The following is a 25352-nucleotide window of genomic DNA, read 5'->3' on the forward strand; positions in this document are numbered from 1 at the left end:
AGTTATTCCCCCTCCTTCGGTTCGGGTTCGGGGCCCAAAAATTCGATAACCGACCAGTCGGGGTCGGGGTCGGGGCAGAACCCGACCCGTCCGACCCGTGCACACCCCTACCGCATGCGTGCAACAAATACCTATTCGCGATCGTGTCAATTGCTATGACCCATATACAGGGCCAGCCAGGGGTAAGCCCCGCAAGCCGGCCGGCTCGGGCAACCCCCGGCAAGGGGCAACAAAAAAAAAAAAATTTGTATGTATACAAAAAAAAAAAAAAGAAATCCAGCAAAAAATATATTTATAGGCATCATCCAAAAAATTTTGTACAAATTTTAAAAAAAAAGTAAATATGTATGGTTTCCACCTACTTTAAAAAATTATGATACTTGAGAAAATTAGGAGGATAAAAGAAAGGTTTTTACATACCTGGGGTAAATAACAGATAAAAAAAATTAGGAAGACAAATTATTAAGAGAGAAAATTAGGAGAGCTATCAGATAAGAAGAAAAAAAAGAAAAGGGACGCTATAGCCAAAACGAGAAGGAACGGATGATATAATTCAAGCTAAATGGACAATATAATCTTGTTTTTGTCCTTTTTTTTGTTGCTTGTATGTCTTTTTTTATACTTAACACTAGTGGGCAACGAGCCATGTTATTCGCAATAAAGATTTGCAGACAACCACATAAGGAAAAACTCGTTTGGGCCCATTCTAGGTCCCACAAAAATCTAGAAAAATATTCATAAATTTTTTAATATTATTTTATGGGGCTTTGTAAAAAATCAGCTCTAATGGACATCAATAAGTGTTACTTTTGAATTCATATGGACGAATTGAACAATTTCGCCCCAACGAATTCAATAGTAATACTTACCGATCGATATCCCTCGGAGCCGATTTTTTACAGGGCCCCATAAAATAATATTCAAAATTTTTTGGATATTTTTCTAGATTTTTGTGAGACCCGGAATGAGCCTAAACGCATTTTTTCTTGCGTGGTTCTCTGCAAATCTTCCTTGCGATTAGAATTTTCGAGTGGGCAACCAAGCGAAAGGTCGGGCTTAGGCAACCCAAATGTCGGGGCCGGCACTGCCCATATACCGACGCTCTACCGACCTAATTTATTGACGCAAGCAACAGCTCCTGGAGAAGCACCGCGGCACCGCCGCGTGGTAATTTGTGGTGGGAAAAAGTTCATGAATCACCACATGATCCGGGGGCTCCGAATAACCTCCCAAGGCGGGTGGGATTAGAACCACGACCCATGTGAGCTGGGAGCCTGGGATGCATGAGCAGGAGGTGACTTAAACAGATTGGGTTCGTAAATTTGAGCCCAATCTATTTAGGTCATGAGTCCATAATGTAGACTGAACTAAAAAGCCCATTAACTTCTGGTCCTCTAAAACTAACCATCATAGGCCGGCCTAATTGTTTCACTACTAGCCCAAAAAATCGGCCCAGAAAACTTGCAATTTATAGGCAAATTATAGTTAGCCCCCTCTAACTAACCCTTGCGTACACTTACCTCCCTCTAACTTTTTTTTTGGCACTTAACCCCCTTAAACTAACTGAAATTCAAATGGTCATAATTTCAAACGGTCATAACTTCTTCGTCCAAAATCGAAAATATGCAAATTATATATCGATTTTGAGGTCTTGAAGTCATCTTTCTAATGACACCAAAATCACATCACGGTTCAAAGCACACAGAAAATTATGATCAAAACGGTCTTTTTGTCTACCAGCCTTTACTCTTTTGATCATAACTTTCTATGTGCTTTGAATCGTGATGTGATTTTGGTGTCATTAGAAAGCTGACTTCAAGACCTCAAAATCGATATATAATTTGCATATTTTCGATTTTGGACGAAGAAGTTATGACCGTTTGAAGTTATGACAGTTTGAATTTCAGTTAGTTTAAAGGGGTTAAGTGCCAAAAAAATAAGTTAGAGGGGGATAAGTGTACGTGAGGGTTAGTTAGAGGGGGGTAACTATAATTTTCCCCAATTTATACTCTAAACCTAGCTTGTGAGAATCTGAACCGTTATTGTATTTGGGGTTGGTGGAGCCATGGAAGACGAGAGGGTGAGCATATACAGAGCCTCGAGAACCATAAAGCGAAGAGAAAACTCACTCTACAACGCACTTCGATCGATTTACGAGGACTCGATCTTCGTCGGAGAGATCGCGCTGCTGTGGCCGGAGCTCCCGCTCCTGGCCAATCTCCGGTGCGGGCTATGGTACTCTTCCCAATTCGAATCCGGTTGCTACTTCAAGTCCACCGACGGACATACCAACAACTGGTCCTTCAACACCTCTCGCCTCAACCTCCACGTCGCCCTCCTCGCCGGTATATATCTCTCTCTCCAAATTATATATCCGTACATTATATAAAAATACTGTATGAATTGCCATAAAATTGTGTTCTTCTCTCTGAAATAGTTAGGGCTGAAAACGAACAGCTCGAGGTTCAAGTGAGTATGGGCCCGGCTTCCCTCATTAGTAAATGAGTCAAGCTTGAGTGTTGAGCTCGTTTAGTAGATGAGCCGAGCTCAAGTTGGTTGAAACTTGGCTAGCTTATAAAAGCTGTAGTAAACGAACTGAGCTCAAACACGTAGATGATAATGAGCCGAGCTCGAGCTAGACTAGCTTTGAACGAGCCGAGCTAGAACATGTCAAAGTTTTTACTATGCACCTTTCGTTTGTAATGTGTATATCTTTACTGTTTAGATTAAAATCGAGCACTTTTGACATGAAGAAACGTCAGTTTATTTTGTGTTGGTTGTATGTTTACAACAAATGTTTTATCTTGAGTCCTCTTTCTATCACCGTCTTTTGTCGTACAAATTTTTGCTTGTGTTAGCTGAGTTTGTTGAGGTGATGATGCTTAAAAGTTCTCTTTTCCTTGTTTTTTGATGGGTAGGGCAGAGGGGAGGGTGTATCATCGTTGATTCAACTAGGAAAGGGAAGAGATTTCCGGATAGTATGTCCAAGACGATACCAATTTGGACCTGTGTGCTGAACCGTGCGATTAAAAATCATCAGATTAGAATGCATGGAGCTGGGATACAAGTGCATGGAGTAAGTGATGATAGGATCTTTTTCCCAACTAGACTATCGATCATGGTTTGTTACTCTCTTTTTTAAGTTTATATCTTATTTGTATATGGTTACATATGGTCAATACATGAGTTGCATCTTTGCATAAAGATGGGGATTGGTTTGTACTGGTGTAATGACGGACCGAGGTTCGGATGAGACCGGGCGACCGCCTTACCGTTTCTAAATTTCTTTAGGATCATAGTAGTTTTTGTCTTAAAATATTAAAATTATATCAATTCACCCACCCAATGTTTCCAAAAGAAAATCTAACATTTATCCATTCAAGGTTTTTTTTCAAAAATATTCATAAGCGTCCTCTTAAGATTGTATACATCTACCACTATATATGTCTACACTTTTATAATTGCATAGGTTGATCGCATATATATCTATGATTATTTTTTAGTGCGCTTTTCGTAATATGTACCTTTTGTTGAGAGTCAACACATCTGATTTGAATAGATCTGGAATAATCCATAATAGACTAGGGAATCCTAGAAATGTTGAGAATGTTTAAGAGTGTTATAAAGTACTCTATTTTAGAACAGTGGAGAACTCTGTAGAATAATGGAAAATAACTAACTATTCTAGAACGGTCTAAAATGTGGAGAATGTTATATATCTATCTGGAAGGTTTCAGAAGGAAGTTAGAGAGTTTCGGAAAATTATAGAGGATTCTGGAATGTTCTACAAGATTGAAGAGAACTCTACTACATGCTAGACTTGTGTAGAGAATTTTGGAATATTGTGAAGATGTGAAGAAGAGAAGTTATTTTCTATAAAGATTCTAGAAGGAGAATGTGGGCAGATGGCCGTTCATTGAGGAGGTAGATGGCTATAAAAAGAAAGAATGTGCTCCTTTGTGAGTATGCGTTTGTGTAAACTATTGTACAAGTGGTTGTTGGATAGATAAAAAAAAATTCATTTTTAATATGTCCAAACTCAACACCTTTCATATGTGATAATAATATTTAAATTCGCCCACCGAATATTAAGATCCTGCTTCCGTCCTTGAACTGGTGGCATGGTTAATTGGAGTCAATATCCAGGTTACATCTTTTTCTATGCAACAAAATCTACACAACCGATGGACAGTAAGTAATTACTGTGTGCCAATTTTCTTAGTTGACAATGCATCACGTTGACGTAGTCCAGTAAGCAAATAAGTATTTCTGGTGTCCATCCATTTCAGCTTGATTCAAACACTTACTATCGGCATACTGAAGATACTGGACAAGGCCTTCCTGACTGGGACTGTTCCTTGCATCTACCCCTTTGGGTTTCCGAAACAGAGAAAATTGCTATTAAGGATCGCTTGGAAGTTTGGACTAAGGAATTGGAATCTTGCGGAGCTGATATTACCTCTCTTGCATCGTCCTTGAAAAAGCCATTACGTCCTCTATGGGTGTCACAAAAAACTGTCATCTGGTTAAACGAAGTGCCTGTATGTAGTTCTTGGGATTTCTCACCTATCATACTTGTTTCGGCATCCTCCTCTAGTGGCAATTTTCAGCACAGGACTACCTCAGAGTTTAGTTGGAATTATATACCTGGAGCTGGAGATGATGAAGAAAGTTGGGCTAGGGGTTTATCGCCAAGCCTTTTCTGGAATCATGTATATGATTTTATAAACTCAGGGCCGGAGTTATGTAACCAGAAAGTGGCTGATATTGTTGAGAAGGATAGAGTATACCGTGCACAAAGGGGACAAAATGCTCCTCAGATATCGATGAAGCCTTCGGAATCATCAGGAAGATTTAGCCTATTTTATGCAGAAGAACCAAAAATGGAATGTGATATTCCGTGCGTTACAAGCGGGGCTTCTTTTGGTGATAATTGCAAGATATTCTGGCTAGGTTCAACTAATCTCGCAGTGGGTGCAACTTGCTTTGGTATGTCAAATAGTCTTGTTTTTTGATAGAATACTTGTTTGCAATATTTGATTTCTTTTTATGAGTCTTCCTCATTTAGAGAACAATTCATTATCTATTCTATTCCATTAGGCTCACTGTGTTTTAGTTTCTCTGATGCAGCTGCAAATGTATCCAATGTTGACTGCATATTGAACTGTGGTACTGAGGTTCTGTCCGTTTCTCTTGAAAATCCTGAGACATATTTACATGTACCGATTGTGGTACGTTGTGTGCCCATGGACTTTGGGGCTCCTATTGTTTAAAAGTTGAAACTTTTTATCTGCCTTTGTGTCTTCTCATTTTCTGGCTTTTTGTCTTTAATTGTTGTCAGAACTCAAAATTGGACCGATTTTCTTTGTTAAGAAATATCCCTACTGCTCTGAATTTTGCAAAGACGAACCTAAGAAGGGGGAAGAAACTTCTACTTTGCTGTAATAATGGTGAGCATAGTCTTTTTCTACACTTTCTTGCCTCTTTGGAGTGATGTTTGCAGTAATGTTTAGCTATGGAGGAATTATGATGCGTCTTTGAACTCCATTGTGCTTTAGTAGCAATTGGACCTAGAACTGGGGTAACCTGCATTGATTTCTTATATTCTCTATATGTGCAGGTGAAGATATTAGTATATGTGTTTCATTGGCAATCGTAACATCATTATTTACCGATGAAGGTATTTTCCTTATCTCAACTCTCCATCTAAGGGATGATTCTTAGTAGGGGTGTGCACGGGTCGGGTTCGGCCCCGACCCCGACCCAACTGGTCGGTTATCGAATTTTTGGGCCCCGAACCCAAACCGAATGAGGGGGAATAACCGTCCGCATAATCGATTTTTTTGGTCGGGTCGGGTCGGGTTTATGTCGGGTCGGGTCGGGTCCGACCAAAACCAAAGTAATCTATATGAATTGGTCCAGTTTGGTCGGGTAAGAAAAACAGTACCCCGAACCGAAAACTGATTTTTTTCAAAAAAATGGACCCGTACCCGACCGAATCACATGTTCGGCCCCGCCCGAAACCCTTCGGGTCCGTCGGGGCTCGGGTTTTTTGCACACCCCTAATTTCTTAGGTCAACCCTGAACTTTCAGCTCTCCATCTAAGAAATGAAGCCAACCCTAAACTTTTAGTGACGTATTGTGAAAACACTCCATAGCGGCATAACTCAAATTTTCCTGTCTAGAAGTAGATAAAAGCATGTTTAACAACCAATATCAATGGTACTACTATGACCAGCAAAAGGAAGTTTTTTTGTTGCTCATTATTTTCTTCAAACTTGTTTAATAATATGCCATTGATGTCTTTTGTTTATGTATCATCCGTCTTAAGTACAAAACAACAATGAGACAACAATGAGATTCATGTTGGTGTTCTAAGTTTTTCTGCCTCGTACATCTTTGACAGGATTGTTTGATGACGGGAAAGCTTTCGGTCAGACTTGTATTACTAAGTTCGAGATGCGGAAACGATTGGTGTTTATCTGTAAATATGCAATAAATGCCCGGCCATCCAGAGGAAATCTAAAGCAAGTCTTCAACTTTATCAATGGTGGTAGTGTAGATTCTTTTTCATAACACTGTTGTAGATTTGCTCCCATATTGTAGCAAAACTAGGGGCAGAGGGAGGGAAAATGGTGGGTTTTTTTGCTAAAAACGATGGAGGACTAGGGAAATTGTTGTAGTCATAAACAACTTCCAAATTTTGAGAAGAAAAGAATAGAAGATATTCATTTGGTGGACATGTAATGGCCAAATTTGTATGTTAGCTTGTAATTTATGGTACTTCCATTCCTTCTATCATAAGTGATAGAATCACATTATTTGTTACACATATATAATGAGCGAAAAGTGGGACGACATTTTCATCCATGGGCCCCAATGAAATGACTATGTTGCCCCTTTAAATATAACAGTCACAGTTGTTGCCTGGGAGACTCTCCCTTTTTAGATCTCTCTAGCTCTCATTCATATTTTGTATTCAGCGCCTCTCCACCTGACTCATCTCTCTTTGCCATGTTTACTATATTATCTCACTCCCTATGACCATATATTTGCATATACAATATTTTTGATCAAAATGAAGTGATCAATCTTGCGATGGTTGTGATTTGGTGAAGTTGGGCGAAACGAGGAATTTTTATTTTATAGTTGATTATGTTTTTCTTCATGCATTCCGATTTTGATAGGAGAAATGATCTACGTCTAGAGGTTTTTTTTCACTTAAAAGGAAAGGATTCAGGGTTTTGTATAGACATTGTTCTTCTACATTCTGCTACTGTTGCTTTGTAGGATGTCCATTTGAATGAGATGTTTTTCACTTGTTCATAAAAAATTAGGGCAGTGCATTGAAATTTGTAATTATGAATAGTGTAGATTGGAACTATTTGTGCTCAATCTTTTATCATTGGATTTCAATTTTTATGTATATTGCTTTTGGATATTCGCATTATGATGATGTTTTGAAAGAGAAGATTTTCTCTTTTTAATAGTATGAAATTAGGGTTGTGCGCATTTGGATTACGAGTATTGTAGATTGGAACTGTTTGGGTGCTCTAGTTACGAAAATATTTGGTTTTTATTACGAATTATTTGTTTTTCTTTTCTAAGGGATTATCTTGAAGCTTCAACGAATCGATCAATCTTCTAAAGTACAAAATTAGCCTCTTTTGTGCATTTTTATATGACCCAATTTCATTGTTCTAGAATGGTACATAAATTTTTTATTTTTTTTTTCCACGGGAATGGTACATAAATTAGTACTGTATTAATTAGCGGAAATCCTATTTGCACCGATGAAACTTGTAGGGAAACGGTATCGACCGCCGCGCGCGGCCGTCTCCGGCCACCGGACGGCCGATCCGAGCAGTCCAAAAAAATTTTAAAAAAAAACTGAGGGGCCCAACGCGGGAATCAACTACATATATACACGAAAAATAGGGTTTCTAGATCAAGCACCCTACACACATCGAATGCCATTGATTCCCGCGTAAGGTCCCTCGGTTTTTTTTTTAAAAATTTTTGGACGGCTCGGATCGGCCGTCCGGTGGCCGGAGACGGCCGCGTGCGGCGGTCGGTACCATTTCCCTACCAGTTTCATCGGTGCAAATAGCACCACTCATTAATTAGTAATTGGAGCACATGTTTCTTTAAATAATATTGTAAAGGCACAGAAAAGTAAGAACTTTTTTTTTTGGTGGAATTGTGTCAGGCTGAATGTATTTGAACACTTTTCTGATTTTCTGGATCATGACGAACTGTGCAGATAATAGAGATTAGTTTAAGTCTAATAATAGAGATTAGTTTAAGTCTAAGTGGAAGTTATTTCTAATGACTCCTCATTATCTCACCCCAATAACTATATAATATAGCAATTGGTGATCAGAGTGCCAAACAAATTAATACTAATATGGTTGGGTGATTCCAGAGTACTGCTATGGGTACCGACGGTACCCATAGGGAAAATGCACCGACGGCCACCGGACGGCCGTCTCCGGTCACCGGACGGCCGATCCGAGCCGTCCAAAAATTTTAAAAAATAAAACCGAGTGGCCTTACGCGAGAATCAATGGCATCCGAGGTGTGTAGGGTACTTGATCCGAGCACCCATTTTTCGTGTATATTTGTATATACGTGTATATACACGAAAAAGGGGTACTCGGATCAAGTACCCTACACACCTCGGATGCCATTGATTCTCGCGTAAGGCCACTCGGTTTTATTTTTTAAAATTTTTGGACGGCTCGGATCGGCCGTCCGGTGACCGGAGACGGCCGTCCGGTGGCCGTCGGTGCATTTTCCCTATGGGTACCGTCGGTACCAATAGGATTTCTGGTGATTCCACAACAAATCTGCAAACACATTGAGGAATATACTTTTTATGAGAACAATCCTCATTCTTCTTCATCATCCAAGGATCTAGCTAGGACTTATTTTCATTTTGGGAAAACATTAGAAAAACAACAAATTAATTTCATAAAGTCTAGAACAATGAACACGTTTACACAAACAAACACAAGAACACTCACAATATTTTTGTGTATATAGGGCTCACATATATTGTGAGTGTTTCTGTATTATGTTTGCGTGAATGCGTTTGTGGTCGTCGCAAAATCGAGTTAAATTAGGCTCACATCCGACTCTCTTTGCCCCTCGTATTCTGTTTCCACTTTCCACAAAAGCCAATAAACGAAATAGAACCATCCACCCTCTGACCCAACCTAGGATAGTAGGTTCAGCTGAGTAGGAAATCCAACCAACTTTAGAATTATTTGGCAGAAATAGCTTTGGCCTTTGTGTTATAATATACTCCTATGGAGTAGTTAATAACAAATGATGCTTTTGAGGTGGTTGGCTTTTTTGAATGGAAAATTATTACTCATTTGAATGGAAAATTATTCAATGCCTCTACGGCAGAAGTACGTACGTGGTTGCCCCGTTCTTCTTCCCTTCATATATACTTGTATTTAGTGGCGGAGCTAACGTAGGCTTGCCGGGGTTACAGATCCCATTACTTTTTTTTTTGTTACTTAAATCGAATTAGCTATTGTCTTTTATATAGTTCAATCAATCAACTTGTCTAAATACACACACATAAAGTGTATTATGTTCAATAACTCAAAAATAAGGTAAACATAATAGTATTATCTACTTTATTTAAGAACAGTAATAGGTGGATGAACAAAACACTGCTTCAAAATCTAAAAACTCTCATTTGTTTTTCATGATGTAACACGCAAGTCACCACCGTAGTCTTAAAAAATATCAAGTCGTAGATCTGTGAGATGTGTGAGATCGGTGTCACCAGAATTTTTATTTTATAGTGCCCCCATTGCTTGTATATTTTCGACTACGCCACTGCTCATATGGTGCCCATCACACATTAATTGTGTAGAGGAATTACTTATTACGTACAACACATGCGGTCAACACTGCTAGACAATATTGTACCTACAACATGCACTAATCATTCGCATGCACGAACTTATTTTGCCATCATCACAGTAGTGGTTATGAGAGGACTCCACCTCCTTTTTGAAGCTGCTTTAATTTTTGCATGGTACTGCAACTTTTGACAAAGAAATACGTAAAGTTATAATACAAATTAAGATTTTTTTTTTCCCCATATTTTGTGTACTTCTCATGAGTTCTCATCATGTGAACCATTTTTATTTATTTATAATATTTCAGTTTCCTCTCTTATGTTAAGCTTTGCTTTTTTCCCAAATAGAGTTGGCTGCAAAATTTTAACCTTTTAAATCAGTTGTGAAATACTCGTAAATGTTTAACAAAATATTTAGCATACAAAACACTATATACAATGAAGATATTTATTTTGGGTAAAAGTCATAGGGTGTAGCTTATTATCTTCTGTTGAGCTACATGATCTACTTACAAGTTTGAGTAAATTTTCATTTAATTTGATTGTTTTAGAATTTAGATCTAGTGCAGACAATATGAAAGAATTATTAAATTATATGTAATATATATATATATATGTAATATATATATATATATATATATGTAATATATATATATATATATATATATAGATTTTTAGTGCATTTTTAACCCTAGAGGGTTCACTTGAACTTTCTAAAAGCCTAGTTCAACTGCCCATATTCCCAAACTTAACAAGTTTGAAATATGTGTCTAATGTTAAGTTTTCTTACAGTATTACTCGAGAGCAACTCGTGTTCGACTCGGTTGGCGTATGATTGTCGCGGGTTCAGGTGCCAACCCAGTTGGTAGGCATTGACTTCTCCCCGTTGTGATGCCACAGTGCTCAAGTTACAAAAGTATTCTTGAAAATTAGTTAAATTTTAATTTCTAAAGAAGTTAATGCCATCTTATTGCTTTCTGATAAAGTATTAGCAACTACTCCTATCAATTTGTCACCTAGGGTCCATATCACTCTCTCCACCTTTGATTTCCAGATTTTTTTTTTTTTTAATTTCTAGATGGTGGATCAATGTTTTTAAGTGCTTTTCCCTAAAGGGAATTTGATAGGCACCCAATGGGAGCTAAAGCTTAGAGTAGCACTTTAAGCCCTTTCAAGAATTGAAAACACAGGCGGTGCCTTGGGTGTTCGGACAAATAAGCTAAAGTGGCTTATTTTTTGTCCTTATTCAAATTTTTTTCGTATCACTTGGCTTATTTGTCATTTTTTTGGAAATTATTGCATCCTCACGACAAGAGGAATCTAAAAAGTAAAAAATTTTGACCGAAATCCATTTTTTTTGAATAAAGACGAAAAAATTGGCTTATTGATTTTTTTTCGTCTTTATTCAAAAAAAATTGGATTTCGATCAAATTTTTTTACTTTTTAGATTCCTCTTGTCGTGAGGATGCAATAATCCCCAAAAAAATGACAACAAGCCAAGTGATACGAAAAAAATTTGAATAAAGACAAAAAATAAGCCACTTTAGCTTATTTGTCCGAACACCCGATGTTGACAAAACCAGCCTCAAATACTCGTAAGAAGAATGTTATTTCATTTCGATTTTTTTCATTTGATCCTACATATTGTAGAATAGAGTCTTTGTTAGAACTGTGGTTTATATGTTAAGTATGAAGAGATACTAAGAAGTTTTAGAAAGAAGGCTAGATACCGGAGCGAAGCGAAACGAGTGGAGTGGAGCGACGGCATCTGATCCTTCGCCGATGATCCAATGAAAGTAGACTGGGCCGAAGGCCTAGGTGTTCTGTAATTGGGGGGTGCGCCCCCCGCGGTACGGTACAATTTGTACAGGGGTATTTTTGGGATACAGACCAAATACCAAATTATGGTTAGAATAGAGTCGGTATAAATACTCTATGTTGTAAACCCTATTTCATACTGTGATAAAAAAAAGAAGGAGAACAGCAGCCGCTCTCGCTCCCGTGGACGTACCCTGTTTTGAATAACCACGTATATCTCTGTATTGATTCTTTACTGTTTTATACTCGTAAATTAAATCGTGTGCGTGTGTGTGACGATCCTAACAGTCTTATTGGGTTATTACTCCTAATTTTTAGATAGCGATACTTGACAAAGCCATTGACAGCCAACCAAAAAAAAGTGTATATGTTGGTTGAAGGCCAAACATTCCTAATTTTGGGGCAGCCGAAAGTTTTCCTGATCGTTAACTTAAGGGCTCCGGGAATAGTCGAGGTGCGCGGAAGCGGACCCTAACATCCGATTATACAAAAAACCCCATATAAATACACTTATCTGGGTCTTTGATTGTTTGAGCAAACTGCAGCTCTGCTTTCATTCACAATCGCTGGTCCATTTTTGTCACCTCTTGCTTTGCAGAAACTTCTCTAGCAAACTGGCCATTAATTTCTCCTCATTGAGGTCATAAGAAGCAAGGAAAATGGGGTCGGAAGGCAAGAATGGAGATACTGTGGGTGGGATTAAGGAGAAGAAGAAATCCATAGCTATGATATTTGGATGTGCTGATTTTGTTGACATTTTGCTCATGCTGTTGGGCACTTTGGGAGCAATTGGAGATGGAATGTCCACAAACTGCCTGCTCTTGTACGCTAGCCGCCTTTTTAATAGCTTGGGCTACGGAAATACCCCAGAGAATCATGGGAATTTCATGGTTGAGATTGATAAGGTATACAGGCATTAATCCCCATAATCACAACTCTCTTTGATTCTTCTTGATAACTCTGGCTGTCCGAGCCATCTCACGCGCATTTCAGACCTTTGATTCTTATTTTCTTAACGTTCTTCTTTTTCCGTTGCAGTGCAGTTTGTTCTTTGTATACTTGGGATTAGGAGTCATGGTGGTGGCATTCATGGGTAAGCACCCTTTTTCTTGATATTCTTTGCTCTCTCTTTTGCTGCTTTTTTTTTGTGTGTGTGTCGTCTGTGGATGTTCCCTTGAATGGGATCAGGCCATTCTGTTTATTTTCAAACGGCATTTGAAGCACAAAAAAGGTGATTTAATAACGAGACAAGAGAATTAACGAGCCTTGTCTAAAGTGCTACGAGTAAGAAGGTCAAGAGTTACTTACCAAGTTACCCAGAAAAAAGAAGAAGGTCAAGGACTCAAGAAAGGTGTTAATCTAACTATACTAACGATCGATACTAACTTTCGCCGAAGAAAAAAAGAAAACAAGAAAAGAGACGAGAATTGACGATCATATTTTTTAACCCTGTAAAGATGGTTTTCCATTGGTAATAGATCGATTTAAAGCTAAACCAAGAAAAATGAGAACGAGTAAAATTGTGCAGAAGGTTACTGCTGGAGTAAGACGAGTGAGCGGCAAGTGTTGAAGATTCGGTACAAGTATTTGGAAGCAGTTCTAAGGCAAGAAGTAGGGTATTTTGAATCACAAGAGGCAACGACTTCGGAAATTATCGGCGGCATATCGAAAGATACTTCTCTCATACAAGAAGTTCTTAGCGAGAAGGTACGGATCAATACACAACATACGTGATTTAATTCGTTCAAAACTACAATTTTAAAACTCGGGTTTGTGAACTTGTTCATATGCGTGATTTAATTCGTTCATATACGTGATTTCTTCTTTATAGGTGCCGAAATTTTTGATGCACGCATCACAATTCATCTCAGGACTTGCATTCTCCATGTACTTCTCATGGAGGCTATCTTTAGTAGCACTCCCAACTATCCTCCTCTTAGTGATTCCTGGCATCATCTACGGGAAATACCTTCTCTATTTATCCAACGAGTCGTACAAGGAATATGGAAAAGCGAATGCCATTGCAGAGCAGGCTCTTAGCTCTATCAAAACGGTATATTCATCCACCGCGGAGGCAAATATAATAGAAAGATACTCGCGAATCCTCGACCAAACGACAAGGATAGGGCTGAAGAAAGGGTTCGCAAAGGGTCTAGCCGTCGGGAGCACAGGCCTTGCTTTCGCGATATGGGCTTTTCTTGCTTGGTATGGGAGCCGTTTGGTTATGTATAACGGAGAGAGCGGAGGGCAGATATATACCGCGGGCATTGCTTTCATTTTGGGTGGACTGTAAGTACTAACTGGTCTTTTCATCTTTTCGATCCCTTTGTACTTATCTCTGGAGTTTCATAATGGAAACTGATATTGACACTTTAAAAATTGATAGAAACACTTTAAAAAATAAAGGAAAGTAACTTTGGAATTACACTGATATTAGAGTGCTTCCATCAATTTTTGGAGTGTCAATATCAGTTGTCTTTTGTAATTTCTTTGAAACTAATTGAATACGTAGAGCATCCACGTGGACTAATCAAAATTAATATTGCTAAGGTTAGTAATGTTTGCTCAAAAAAATGCTCATATTTGAATAATCAAACTCAACAACCTCTTAACAACTAACCAAATTTTGGTCCTTAAATGGCCAAAATTAGCAACCTTTTGCAATAACTAAATTTGGTGAACCACACATCTTTTCAATTAAGTACTCTAATCATTACATAAAAATAATCTCTCCTTCATTTTCACTCACTCACTCACTCACTCACACACACTCTCTCTCTCTCTCTCTCAACCTTATTTTCAAATAGAGCTTTTAAAAATAAATAATTTTTACACAAATTTTTTTTAAAAAAAACTGTTTTTTTTTTTGAAATTTTTTTACACAAAATAGTTTTTTCAAAAAACAAGTTTTCAAAAAAAAAAAAGTTTTTTTTTTCAAATATTGTTTTCTTTTTTTTGGAAACTTTTTTTTTCAAAAAATTATTTTGTATTTCTAATAAACAATTTTTATTAGTTTAAAAATTATTTTAAAAAATTCTATATTGATAGTTTTTAGCTTTTGTAGTTTAAAAAATATGATGTGACAAGTTTTGATTATTCAATTTTAATTACACCATTGTAGATCTCTACATTACTAATTTTACCAACCCCTTAAATGAATAATCAAAAGGTGATGTCAGAGCTTTTGGTTATTCAATTTTGATTAATTCACTGCGGATGCTCTTGTTTAAGGCAATGCCATTTGATATTTGAAATGAGACCTATTTACGAATGCTTTAGTTCATTTACACTTGCTCAATACTCTCAGGAAACTGTAAATCTTTTAAATCTTTTTGCCAAACTGTAAATCCCTCTTAGATAGGCCTTTATGTTTTAAATCATTTTCTAGCTTCGCACATTATGTCTTCAAACATTCATCCTTGTAGAGTTGAACTCGTTCACATTTAAAAAAAAAAAAAAAGAATCGAGACCCGAAACATGATTATGTATAATTTGTTCTTCAAATTTCATAATGAGTACCGAAATAGAAAGGGCCCCTTAAGTTTAAATAACTTTGAGTGCCTAAAGTAGACGTACCTAATTAGACTTTAGTCCAGAGCCGGCATTGTATATATGGCAGTTGCATTCTTCTTAATAATAATAACAATATTAGTAGGTACATGAATAAATAATGAGCAAGGCTTAAGCCTAAAGCTTTAGCATCATTCAATTCCATAAAAAATACAAAGAGCTAATCAAGCCTCATACCCCATACCCATCTCTAGCGATGCTTGTATAATCGTTTAATAAAATCATCTGGCCATACCATTTCCACAGTACTTCACATGTGGAAAGAATCCATAGAGGCTGTGAACATCAGTCCCGGCCTGAATGGTTTGCATTTGACCGGATCAAAAAGAGAAGTAGTCGAGGTGCACGTAAACTGACCCAGATACTTGACCATTGAGGAAAAAAAAAACTAGAGGCTGTGGACATAGCTAGCGACTTGCACGTAGAAGTAAAGACGCTAGACAACGAGCACAAGGTGTGGTCTGTGGACACAGCTAGTGACTTGCACGTTGAAGTAAAGATGCTAGACAACGAGCACAAGGTGTGGTGCAGGTGGAAACTGCAAATTTGTCTAGCAGATAGGGCTGCAAATGAACCAAGTCACTTGCGAGCGGCTCGCAACTCGGCTCATTAGTAGCTCGTTCAAGCTCAGCTCGAAAGTTAAACGAACGAACTCGAGCCTATTTTTTCAGCTCGTTTTGCAAACGAGCCGAGCTCAAGTTAGGATAAGCTCTACTCGAGTCGGCTCGCGAGCCGGGGTATATATACTTAAGTTTAAAATTTTTATTGTTATTTCATAATTTGTTCTTTCCGTTTTCACTTTCTAGTCAACCAAGTACACCTCCGCTCCATAGGAAAATGAAATATATATACCTTCACAATCAAAATATTTTTAGTTGTATTAGACCTATGCGAGGATATATATAAATTTTTTGTTGGTTCGTTAAGGCTAATGAACAAGCTCGAACTCGAGTCAAGCCAAGGCCTGCTCGGCTCGAGCTCGACTCGTTAAGTTTTCACTGAGCTCGAGCTCGTGTTCATTAAAAAACTTAATAAACAAACTTGAACACCGTAAAGCTCGGCTCGTTTGCAGCCCTATTAGCGGAGGACTAAAGTGTAATCTTCAAAATTTCAGATACAAAACGAAAATAAATTACGTAAAGGACCAAAACAGGACTACAGGAGCAGAGTAGGGCACCGGCGACGGAACGGAATCAGCTGGCCGGATAAGGGAGAAAGCGCGACGAGACAGAGAGATGACGGCAATGAAAGGGAATGGAGACCGCGTAGGGGTCGAGGCAGCGATCTGCGTTATGCGCTGTCGCGACGGCGATCGATCTGTGGCGATCGTATGGCCGGAGGAGGAGCATGCGACCTCAACTCAAAGCAGATCTGTACGTGATTGTAGCAGCGACCAGGATGTGGTTGCAAAAGATCTATCTCAATTCGGTGAGAGACTAATTCTCGGATGTTTAACGATTATGGTGCTTTGTTCTCTTGGGTTCCGTAACCACACCTCTCCTGCAGCACGGTTTTCAATAACTTCTCTCCCAGCTCTATTATCCTCATCTATCTGTCTATTTCTTTGGGAAGCGGGCGGGGCTGCTGTCCCCGATTCTGGGCCCACTCCGGTCTCACTTCGATGATCGGAATCGTTCACTTTGTAGAGCTCGTCGAGTTGAATATCCATGCAAAAAATCAGCTTAATTGGATATTGTTAAATGCCTAATCAGAGCCCATATAACTCTCGGTCCATGGATTACAGTGGATTTGATCCAGTGTTTCGGGTCCATTCTTTTCAACATAAAAAGGTTCTGATCAGGCACTTAACTTAACGATATCCAATTAAGCTGATTTTTTGCATGGTTGTTCTACTCGACGAATTCTACAAAGTGAACGATTCCGATCATCGGAGCAAGACTGGAATGGGCCCAGAAACTAGGCCCAGCAGCACGCTGCTGTCCCCAAGGGGACAGCAGCCCTCCGCCTCCGAAGCGGACGGGGGGTTCTTTGCACTTGTTACGAAAAATCTGCCTCCAAACCTTTACCAAACGAGTTATTATTCAGTGCCCATGGGCCAACACGTGGTGGTGCCCCAAACTCTTCTACTCTGTGTGGTGGCTTCGCACATTTTTTGGTGGGGCTACACAAATGTGTGGTGAAGAAATAGCTTGGGGCACCACGTGTCGTGTCCATCAATATTTATTTGCGGTTGTGGGAATCTCGATACGCGCCATAGTCTCACGAGTGAAACCCTAACCAATGAGCCACGACCCCAAATCCTCCTAAGCCACCGAGCCACTTGATCGCCCAATGTGTAGCACTTATGCGACACAGACAAGCGAATTTGAAAATGTTGATGGACACGACACCTTGGGAACACTTTTGAAATAATAGTCGTGTATGCAATTATGTGAATAAAAAGGCACTCATTCTAAATAACTAACACCATGTATACCTTAAATCTTATGTATCATCCCATCGTTCACAAAAGTATTCCGGCTAGAAAAGTGTCATCATCTATGTGTCTTTATATTCAATAAACTACTATCATATGTCACAAAGAAGGAATTCTTTTCTAAGCTTTAAAAAGACTCGTAACTATTTTGTTTTAACACCCCCGACATGTTTTGTGAGTGTCCCGAGAGTGCGTTTGGAAACATTTTTTAGAATGTTACCGGGTGTCCAAACCAAAAACCTAGAGAAAAAAATAGGACACTTCAAATTTTAGTGCTGGACACGTGTGCGAGGAGTGTCCGACGCCGGTACATGTAGTCCAAGGAAGTGTCTGTGCTACATAGATCGCTCTGCATTTGGACCATTCCTGTATGGGCAAGATTAGGACCAACCTCGGCCTTGCCTGTACAACAACCAAACCTCAGAGGGCCCTCGGGTCCTGCCATCCGACAGGAGCAGACATTTAAGTCTCCAGGAGTCCAGGTAATAAGCACTTTGGGAACATGTCGCGCAATGGGCCTTTTTCGGGCCACACTGGTTCTTTTCCGGGTGTTGTATCCTCTAGGTTATTGTGCCTCTTCCCGTGGATATACTCTCTCTCCGGGCCTGATTTCCCCCATAGTGCAGTTTGTAGGAGCCGCTGGGTTCCCTCAATCACAACCCTAGCGGTCCTGAAGTCTAATCCGCTATGCTTATCTTCCACGATCCTAACAGTGAGGAGGGCTCAACGCTGGACCGCTGGTTGTTGGAGAAGAGAATAAACCTCTATTATGAGAAAGAGAAGAAAATGGTGAACGAGTGCATAAGAGAGTAAGCCTCCAATATGAAAACGAGAAGAAAATGGCAAACAAGAGCTAAAAAGTGCTCTCTATTACGTTGTTAGATGCCCTGATTTCATGAGAGAATGTGAAATTCCCAGTGGTTAAAAGCTAAGCTATACTCAAGGGTTTGTCAAACAGGAAGAATCCTTGCTTGCATTCATAATTCTATAGGAAATCACAGCAGTTCTTGCAAGCACAATAAGTATATAAGATATAGTACTGCTAGGTGTACCGACCATTTTTGGACCGAAACCGTACCGACGGCCGCGCGCGGCCGTCTCCGGCCACCGGACGGCCGATCCGAGCCGTCCAAAAATTTTAAAAAAAAAAACCGAGGGGCCCCACTCGGGAATTAACGTCATCCGATGTGTGTAGGGTGCTTGATCTAAACACCCTATTTTTCGTGTACACGAAAAATAGGGTGTTTAGATCAAGCACCCTACACACATCGGATGACGTTAATTCCCGAGTGGGGCCCCTCGGTTTTTTTTTTTAAAATTTTTGGACGGCTCGGATCGGCCGTCCGGTGGCCGGAGACGGCCGCGCGCGGCCGTCGGTACGGTTTCGGTCCAAAAATGGTCGGTACACATAGGATTTTCGATAAGATATAGCCTTCTTAAATAAACACTTATTGCTGTAACTGCATCAATATTCATTTGAATTATCCCCATTTTCCACTCTATAAGTAGCTTAATTATTCTTTTAATTATTTGCCAATACTTCTTTCAAATCAACCAAATTCAGCTAACTATTATGCAGATCCCTTGGAGTGGCTCTCCCCGAAGTTAAGTACTTCACAGAAGCTTCAGTTGCAGCCACACAAATATTTGATCGAATCAACCGCATTCCACAAATTGACGGTGGAGACAAAAAGGGGATTGTATTGGAGAACATGCGTGGAGAAGTAGAATTTGATCATGTCAGATTCACATACCCTTCACGACCCGATTCCATTGTTCTAAAAGATTTCAACCTTAAAATTGAAGCAGGAAAAACCGTGGCTCTTGTTGGTGCAAGTGGGAGTGGAAAATCCACCACGGTTGCTTTGCTCCAAAGGTTTTATGATGCAGATGGTGGAGTTGTGCGAATTGATGGTGTTGGTATACAGGGACTTCAGTTGAAATGGTTGAGAGGGCAAATGGGCCTTGTTAGTCAAGAACATGCACTGTTTGGGACATCCATAAAGGAGAATATTATGTTTGGGAAGCTTGATGCTTCGATGGATGAAGTGGTGGCTGCTGCTATGGCTGCAAATGCTCACTGTTTCATTAGGGAGCTTCCAGAAGGGTATGAGACCAAGGTTGGTGATGTTGGTTATAATAAGCCATTGCATTCTCTCAACTACAGTACTTTGAGGGGACAACTATCTCGAATGGTTCTGTTTTCTTTATTTAAACTAAAATTCACATCTCTCGCTAAATGGTTTTCATGTAATCATTTTTGTGCAGAAGTTCTTTAAATTTGGATACATCTTTTTTTGTTCACTTTTCCTGAAAATTGAGGTGTTTTCAGAAACTTTTTCTGAATAGAGTTTCGGAAGAAATAATTGGGTAAGTCGTCTTCTGTGTCCTCCAAAAATCAAACGAGAGAACCAACGATTAAAGGAATACCAAGTGGGTTATTAGATTTAAGCGTTTCTTGAGCTTATTGTTGGTCAACTTTTGGATATATCTAGCACTATCAATTTTCACAGGTAGGTGAGCGTGGAGCACTTTTATCTGGCGGGCAAAAGCAGAGAATTTCCATTGCCAGAGCCATTATCAAGAACCCTGTGATTCTTCTACTTGACGAAGCAACAAGCGCGCTTGACTTGGAATCAGAGACACTTGTGCAAAATGCCCTTGATCAAGCCTCGATGGGAAGAACCACACTGGTAGTTTACCCCTTCTTGTGACATATGAGTGTTTTTTCAGTTATGCGTGGCTTATAGTTTAAGCTTGTGTTTGGACGACATTATTGGACGGTATGCATGCTGGAAAACAAGAGACATAGATTCTGCCACTTTTCCTGCCTCTTTTATTTTTCTCCATAAATCCTCCTCAAATCTTCAAGCCACACACCACTAAGTCCACAACATCCGCATAGCCCCCCGTACACTGATACATAATGTGTAACTATTGGAATGAATTGGATATGTTCAGCACAGTTCTCATCCGTGGCTCAATTGCAAGAAAGTTATAAGTTCTGGTTTCTCTTTGGAAATTGCCAATTAGATACCGATTTGGAGACTTATCTGCATTCTCTTACTACTGGTGGTCTTGATCAGGTTGTTGCCCACAAGCTCTCTACAGTGAGAAATGCAGATGCCATTGCCGTCGTGAGTGGGGGTTGTATCATTGAAATAGGCTCACACAACGATCTCATCAACAGGAAAAATGGCCATTATGCAAAACTGGAAAAATTACAAGGACAGTTCAGCTCTGATGACCAAGACCAACACTACATCGAATCTCGTGTCTCCTCTGTGGCAAGAAGCAGCGCAGGCCGGCTTAGCACCGGCAGATCGAGCCCAGCCGTCTTCGCTGCGCCGCTACCTAGTGGTCCGTATGCACATACGATAGATTACCCTCCACCTTCCTTTTCCAGGCTTATTTCTATGAACTCTTTGGAGTGGAAACAAGGCCTAATTGGAAGCCTCTCTGCTATAGCTTTTGGTGCAATTCAACCTGTCTATGCCCTCACAATTGGCGGCATGATTTCGGCCTTTTTCTCGCCTAGTCATGAGGAAATGCGTGCTAGAATCCGGACATATGCTCTAATTTTCTCTACACTCTCTATAATTTCAATCATTGTAAATCTCTTGCAACACTACAATTTTTCCTACATGGGAGAGCAGCTGACGAAAAGGATCAGACTGAAAATGCTGGAAAAAATCTTGACTTTTGAAGCAGCATGGTTTGATGAAGAGAAGAACTCCAGCGGAGCCTTATGTGCTAGATTGAGCAATGAAGCTTCCTTGGTGAAATCTCTTGTCGCGGACAGAGTTTCCCTTCTAATTCAAACCGTTTCAGCTGTGATGGTGGCAATGATTCTGGGACTAGTTGTGGCATGGAAGCTTGCCCTCGTTATGATTGCAGTCCAACCCCTCACAATTCTGTGTTTCTACACGCGGAAAGTCTTATTATCTTCTGTTTCGTCGAACTTTATAAAGGCTCAGAATCGAAGTACTCAAATTGCTATGGAGGCAGTCTATAACCACAGGATTGTTACTTCGTTTGGAAGCATAAAGAAAGTTCTTGTGCTTTTTGAGGAGGCCCAGAATGAACCAAGGAGGGAGGGGAGGAAAAAGTCATGGCTAGCCGGAATTGGGATGGGTTCAGCCCAGTGTTTAACTTTCATGAGTTGGGCCTTGGATTTTTGGTATGGTGGGAGGTTAGTGAGGACTGGGGAGATATCAGCTGGGGATGTGTTTAAGACTTTCTTTATATTGGTGAGTACAGGAAAAGTTATAGCTGAAGCTGGGAGCATGACCTCTGATCTAGCCAAAGGGTCCATTGCTGTGGCATCCGTGTTTTCTATTCTTGATCGGCAATCACTAATTCCAGAGTCTTCCACTGTGAGTGAGAATTTGTGTTGGTGTAATGTTGGGGTTATGACAGTTTATGATTCTTTATTGTTCAGCCCAATAAAGGCAACACTTATCTGCTTCAAAAGTGGACATAGCTTTCATGTGGATTGGACTAAAGTGCAAAGTCTTACTCCTTTTAAGTGTTTTTTGCCAAAAGAAAAGTTCTATGTTTCTCTTTTTGTTTTCCCTCTCACTCTCTCTAAAGTTAGACCCCCCATGCTGTTTCTCTCCCCACCTCAGCTCTCTTATTCTACAACCAGACAAAGCCAGTAGACCCAGTATTATTATTATTATTTTTTGAACGGCGACCCAGTATTATATTTGACAAGGAATTTTCCTACCCTGTCAACAATTTTTGTGCATTTTTTCACTTCAATTGAAAACTATAGGTGTTACTGTGATTGACGTTGATTTCTATGTTACCATTAGGTGGGGGATGGATCCAAGTTGGAGAAGTTGGCCGGCAGGATAGATATGAGAGAGGTTGATTTCGCATACCCAAGACGGCCCAATTGCCTAGTGTTGCGCCAGTTTAGTCTGGAAGTGAAGCCAGGTTCAAGCATTGGACTCGTAGGGAAAAGTGGGTGTGGGAAATCTACTGTGATTGCACTGATTCAGAGGTTTTATGACATTGAGAAGGGGGCAGTGAAGATTGATGGGGTCGACATAAGGTCGCTTGGTATTGGTTGGTATAGAAGGCAAATGGCGCTTGTTAGCCAAGATCCAGTGATATATTCTGGCAGCATTCGTGATAATATTATGTTTGGGAAGCTTGATGCGTCGGAGAATGATGTTGTTGAGGCTGCTAGGGCTGCCAATGCTCACCAATTCATCTCGTAAGTTTTCTTGTACATTTTTTGTTCTTCAGAATCTTGTGGCTGTAATACTAGTCAAGACCAAAGTTCTAATTTCTAAATCATGGTAAAGGGACACAGAAAGGAAGCAATATGTATAAAACTATGGTGTTTTGATTTATATTTTGGAAAATCATTAAGTACGTGCCGTGACAGTGGGGACTCACAGCGAATGGCCATTTACCAAAATGATGTTTTTGGCTCTTCAAAACTTAATTTTAAACAGTAACAAATATGTTTACGTCGAGAATAAAGTTTTTGACATAGAATCAACAAGTTTTCTGAGTAAAGTGTACCTAAAGCACGATCGGGCAAGGAATTATCAGCCGATACAGATGCAAAATGGGTTTAAAGAATAAAGATACATGACTCGGGCGGATACCAATGCGACCGATACAGGCAGAAATTTTCTTTACAACTCTATATCGGCGAGTATCTGACTCGGAGGCTCTAAACTTGAGATGGATCAAAGATTTCAACTTTTAAGATGCAAATTCAAACAATTTAGGGATGTGAATCCTCTTAACATCGTGATTGTTTGACAAATTATGAGATTGTGGAGTACTTTGTAGCTTATGAATACAACTTTTCCTTTTTTGTGTGTGTTTGTCTGCAGATCACTACAAGATGGATATGAAACTGAATGTGGGGAGAGGGGGGTGCAATTATCAGGAGGACAGAAGCAAAGAATCGCAATAGCAAGAGCAATAATCCGAAAACCAACTATTTTGCTACTAGATGAAGCCACCAGTGCCCTTGATGTCCAGTCAGAGCAGGTGGTGCAAGAAGCGTTGGACCGGATCATGGTCGGAAGGACTTCAATAGTGGTGGCCCACCGGCTCAACACCATCAAGAATCTTGGCTCCATCGCCTTTGTTGCCAACGGGAAGGTGCTGGAACGAGGAACCTTTGCTCAGCTCAAGAACAGGCGCAGCGCCTTCTTCAACCTTTGCAGCCTTCAGAATACATAATGCATAGCACTCTTATTAACAATTACCACCTTCATCAATGGAGTAGTATTCTGCAACTAATAGGTATGCAAAATAAAACAAAACTAACGATTGTGGCTTGGCGGGGTCTACTCGAGCCCATTATCCTGATCGATGTGTTTCTATTGTGGGGTTTATTGACTTAGATCATTCCTTCAAGTTCACTGTACATTGATAATCACATGATCAGATAACACCAAATTTAAAGAAATGGGTGGCCAGATTTCCAGAGACTGAACTATCGGAAATTGTGTTTGAGCATGTGGCTACCAATGTTCGATGAACTTGATTTTCATATGCGGCTGCCTTTTCATCTTTTTGTTTTAATGCCAAAAGGGAAGGCTGGCGAAGATTTGGAGTAAAAAATAATTTTGAATTGCATTGCTGACTTGTCAGCATTATGTTGCTGACTTGTCTTGACTTCTGATCATGTTGTAAGTGTAAGCTCCAGAGATCCTGTGCTAGCAGATATGTATACAGGAAATTGGTAGTGGTACCAGTATTACCATGGGGAAGAAACTTCTACTTTGCTGTCCTATTTGCAAGCATAATGGTTTGCTATATTGTCTAGCTTTTGTTCATAAATATAAATTTCATTTACCAACAAATTAGGACCTGCGTTTTGTATACCATTTGGCTTTAGAGTGGTGCCATTTTGCTTAGTACCATTTTACCAACAAAGATTCCACATTTTGAAAGCTCAAAGAATGTCCAAAGTCCTTTCAGATAATAATAATAAAAAGGTTCAAAGTCAAGCTACGGACAAATGGGCAGCCTGTTTAGTTATCGAGCCCTCAAAAATGGCTTGGGAGGTCACACAAGGATCAAGTTGGTCCAAAGTATCCTCAAAAGGTTAGATTATATGAGTTCAAGTGGCTAATAAAAGGTGGTTTGGATATGAAAAGATCGAAAAGAGATGTTCTAGATTTTTGGTTTAGATTGTAAGCCCGTTTTAGCCTATCAAACATCGAAATCGGAAAAACGGTATTTCACACAATAGTAGACAAGTAAATTAACTGTACAACCCTACTTTAATCAACTCAATTGGACATCAGATGAGAAAGTTGCAGCCAAAATACACTGACTAGAAAAGACTGGAAAACCAGTGAAACAACTTAACAACATTAGGATATAAAATATCTAGGGCGGGTTCTCACATTATCATTCCTGACAGATTACATGTTCGGCAATTGACAGATCAGATTTCATCTCGGCTGAACAGATCTTGGCCGTCCATCCGTGCATTGCCAAGATAAAATCTGAGTCGTCTATTGCCGAGCATGTATGGCTCGGATGGGACAACACCCATACAGGGACCCGGGTTGCAAAAAGATAACCGTTCAAAGTAATCTTCAGATAGTGCTGGAAAAAGGGGTAAATAATGGCTTTCTTATTATAGGTCATCCTATTATGTTG

At 39.6% G+C, this 25352-nt stretch overlaps 2 protein-coding genes across 5 annotated transcripts; both read left to right on the plus strand.

Moving 5' to 3' along the window:
* The first annotated feature begins 2016 nt into the window (after positions 1-2016).
* On the plus strand, positions 2017-6869 carry LOC131320122 (tRNA A64-2'-O-ribosylphosphate transferase). 4 transcript variants are annotated; one of them, XM_058350713.1, is made up of 7 exons: positions 2017-2345; positions 2919-3121; positions 4290-4989; positions 5131-5231; positions 5342-5450; positions 5621-5680; positions 6407-6869. In XM_058350713.1, the coding sequence occupies exons 1-7, from the start codon at positions 2066-2068 to the stop codon at positions 6574-6576; spliced, it is 1623 nt and encodes a 540-aa protein (XP_058206696.1). In that variant the 5' UTR covers positions 2017-2065; the 3' UTR covers positions 6577-6869. The 4 variants fall into 4 exon arrangements, with proteins under 4 accessions (XP_058206696.1, XP_058206697.1, XP_058206699.1 ...); XM_058350714.1 differs by having other exon boundaries at positions 2019-2345; positions 2919-3076; XM_058350716.1 differs by having other exon boundaries at positions 2116-2345; positions 2924-3121.
* Positions 6870-12219: 5350 nt separating this feature from the next.
* On the plus strand, positions 12220-24544 carry LOC131320121 (putative ABC transporter B family member 8). The gene is made up of 9 exons (XM_058350712.1): positions 12220-12603; positions 12737-12791; positions 13227-13405; positions 13530-13987; positions 19285-19825; positions 20219-20398; positions 20792-22081; positions 22523-22929; positions 23564-24544. The coding sequence occupies exons 1-9, from the start codon at positions 12358-12360 to the stop codon at positions 23916-23918; spliced, it is 3711 nt and encodes a 1236-aa protein (XP_058206695.1). The 5' UTR covers positions 12220-12357; the 3' UTR covers positions 23919-24544.
* Positions 24545-25352: the final 808 nt, after the last annotated feature.

Source organism: Rhododendron vialii, chromosome 3a, assembly GCF_030253575.1.
Source record: "Rhododendron vialii isolate Sample 1 chromosome 3a, ASM3025357v1".
Classification (NCBI taxonomy): domain Eukaryota; kingdom Viridiplantae; phylum Streptophyta; class Magnoliopsida; order Ericales; family Ericaceae; genus Rhododendron; species Rhododendron vialii.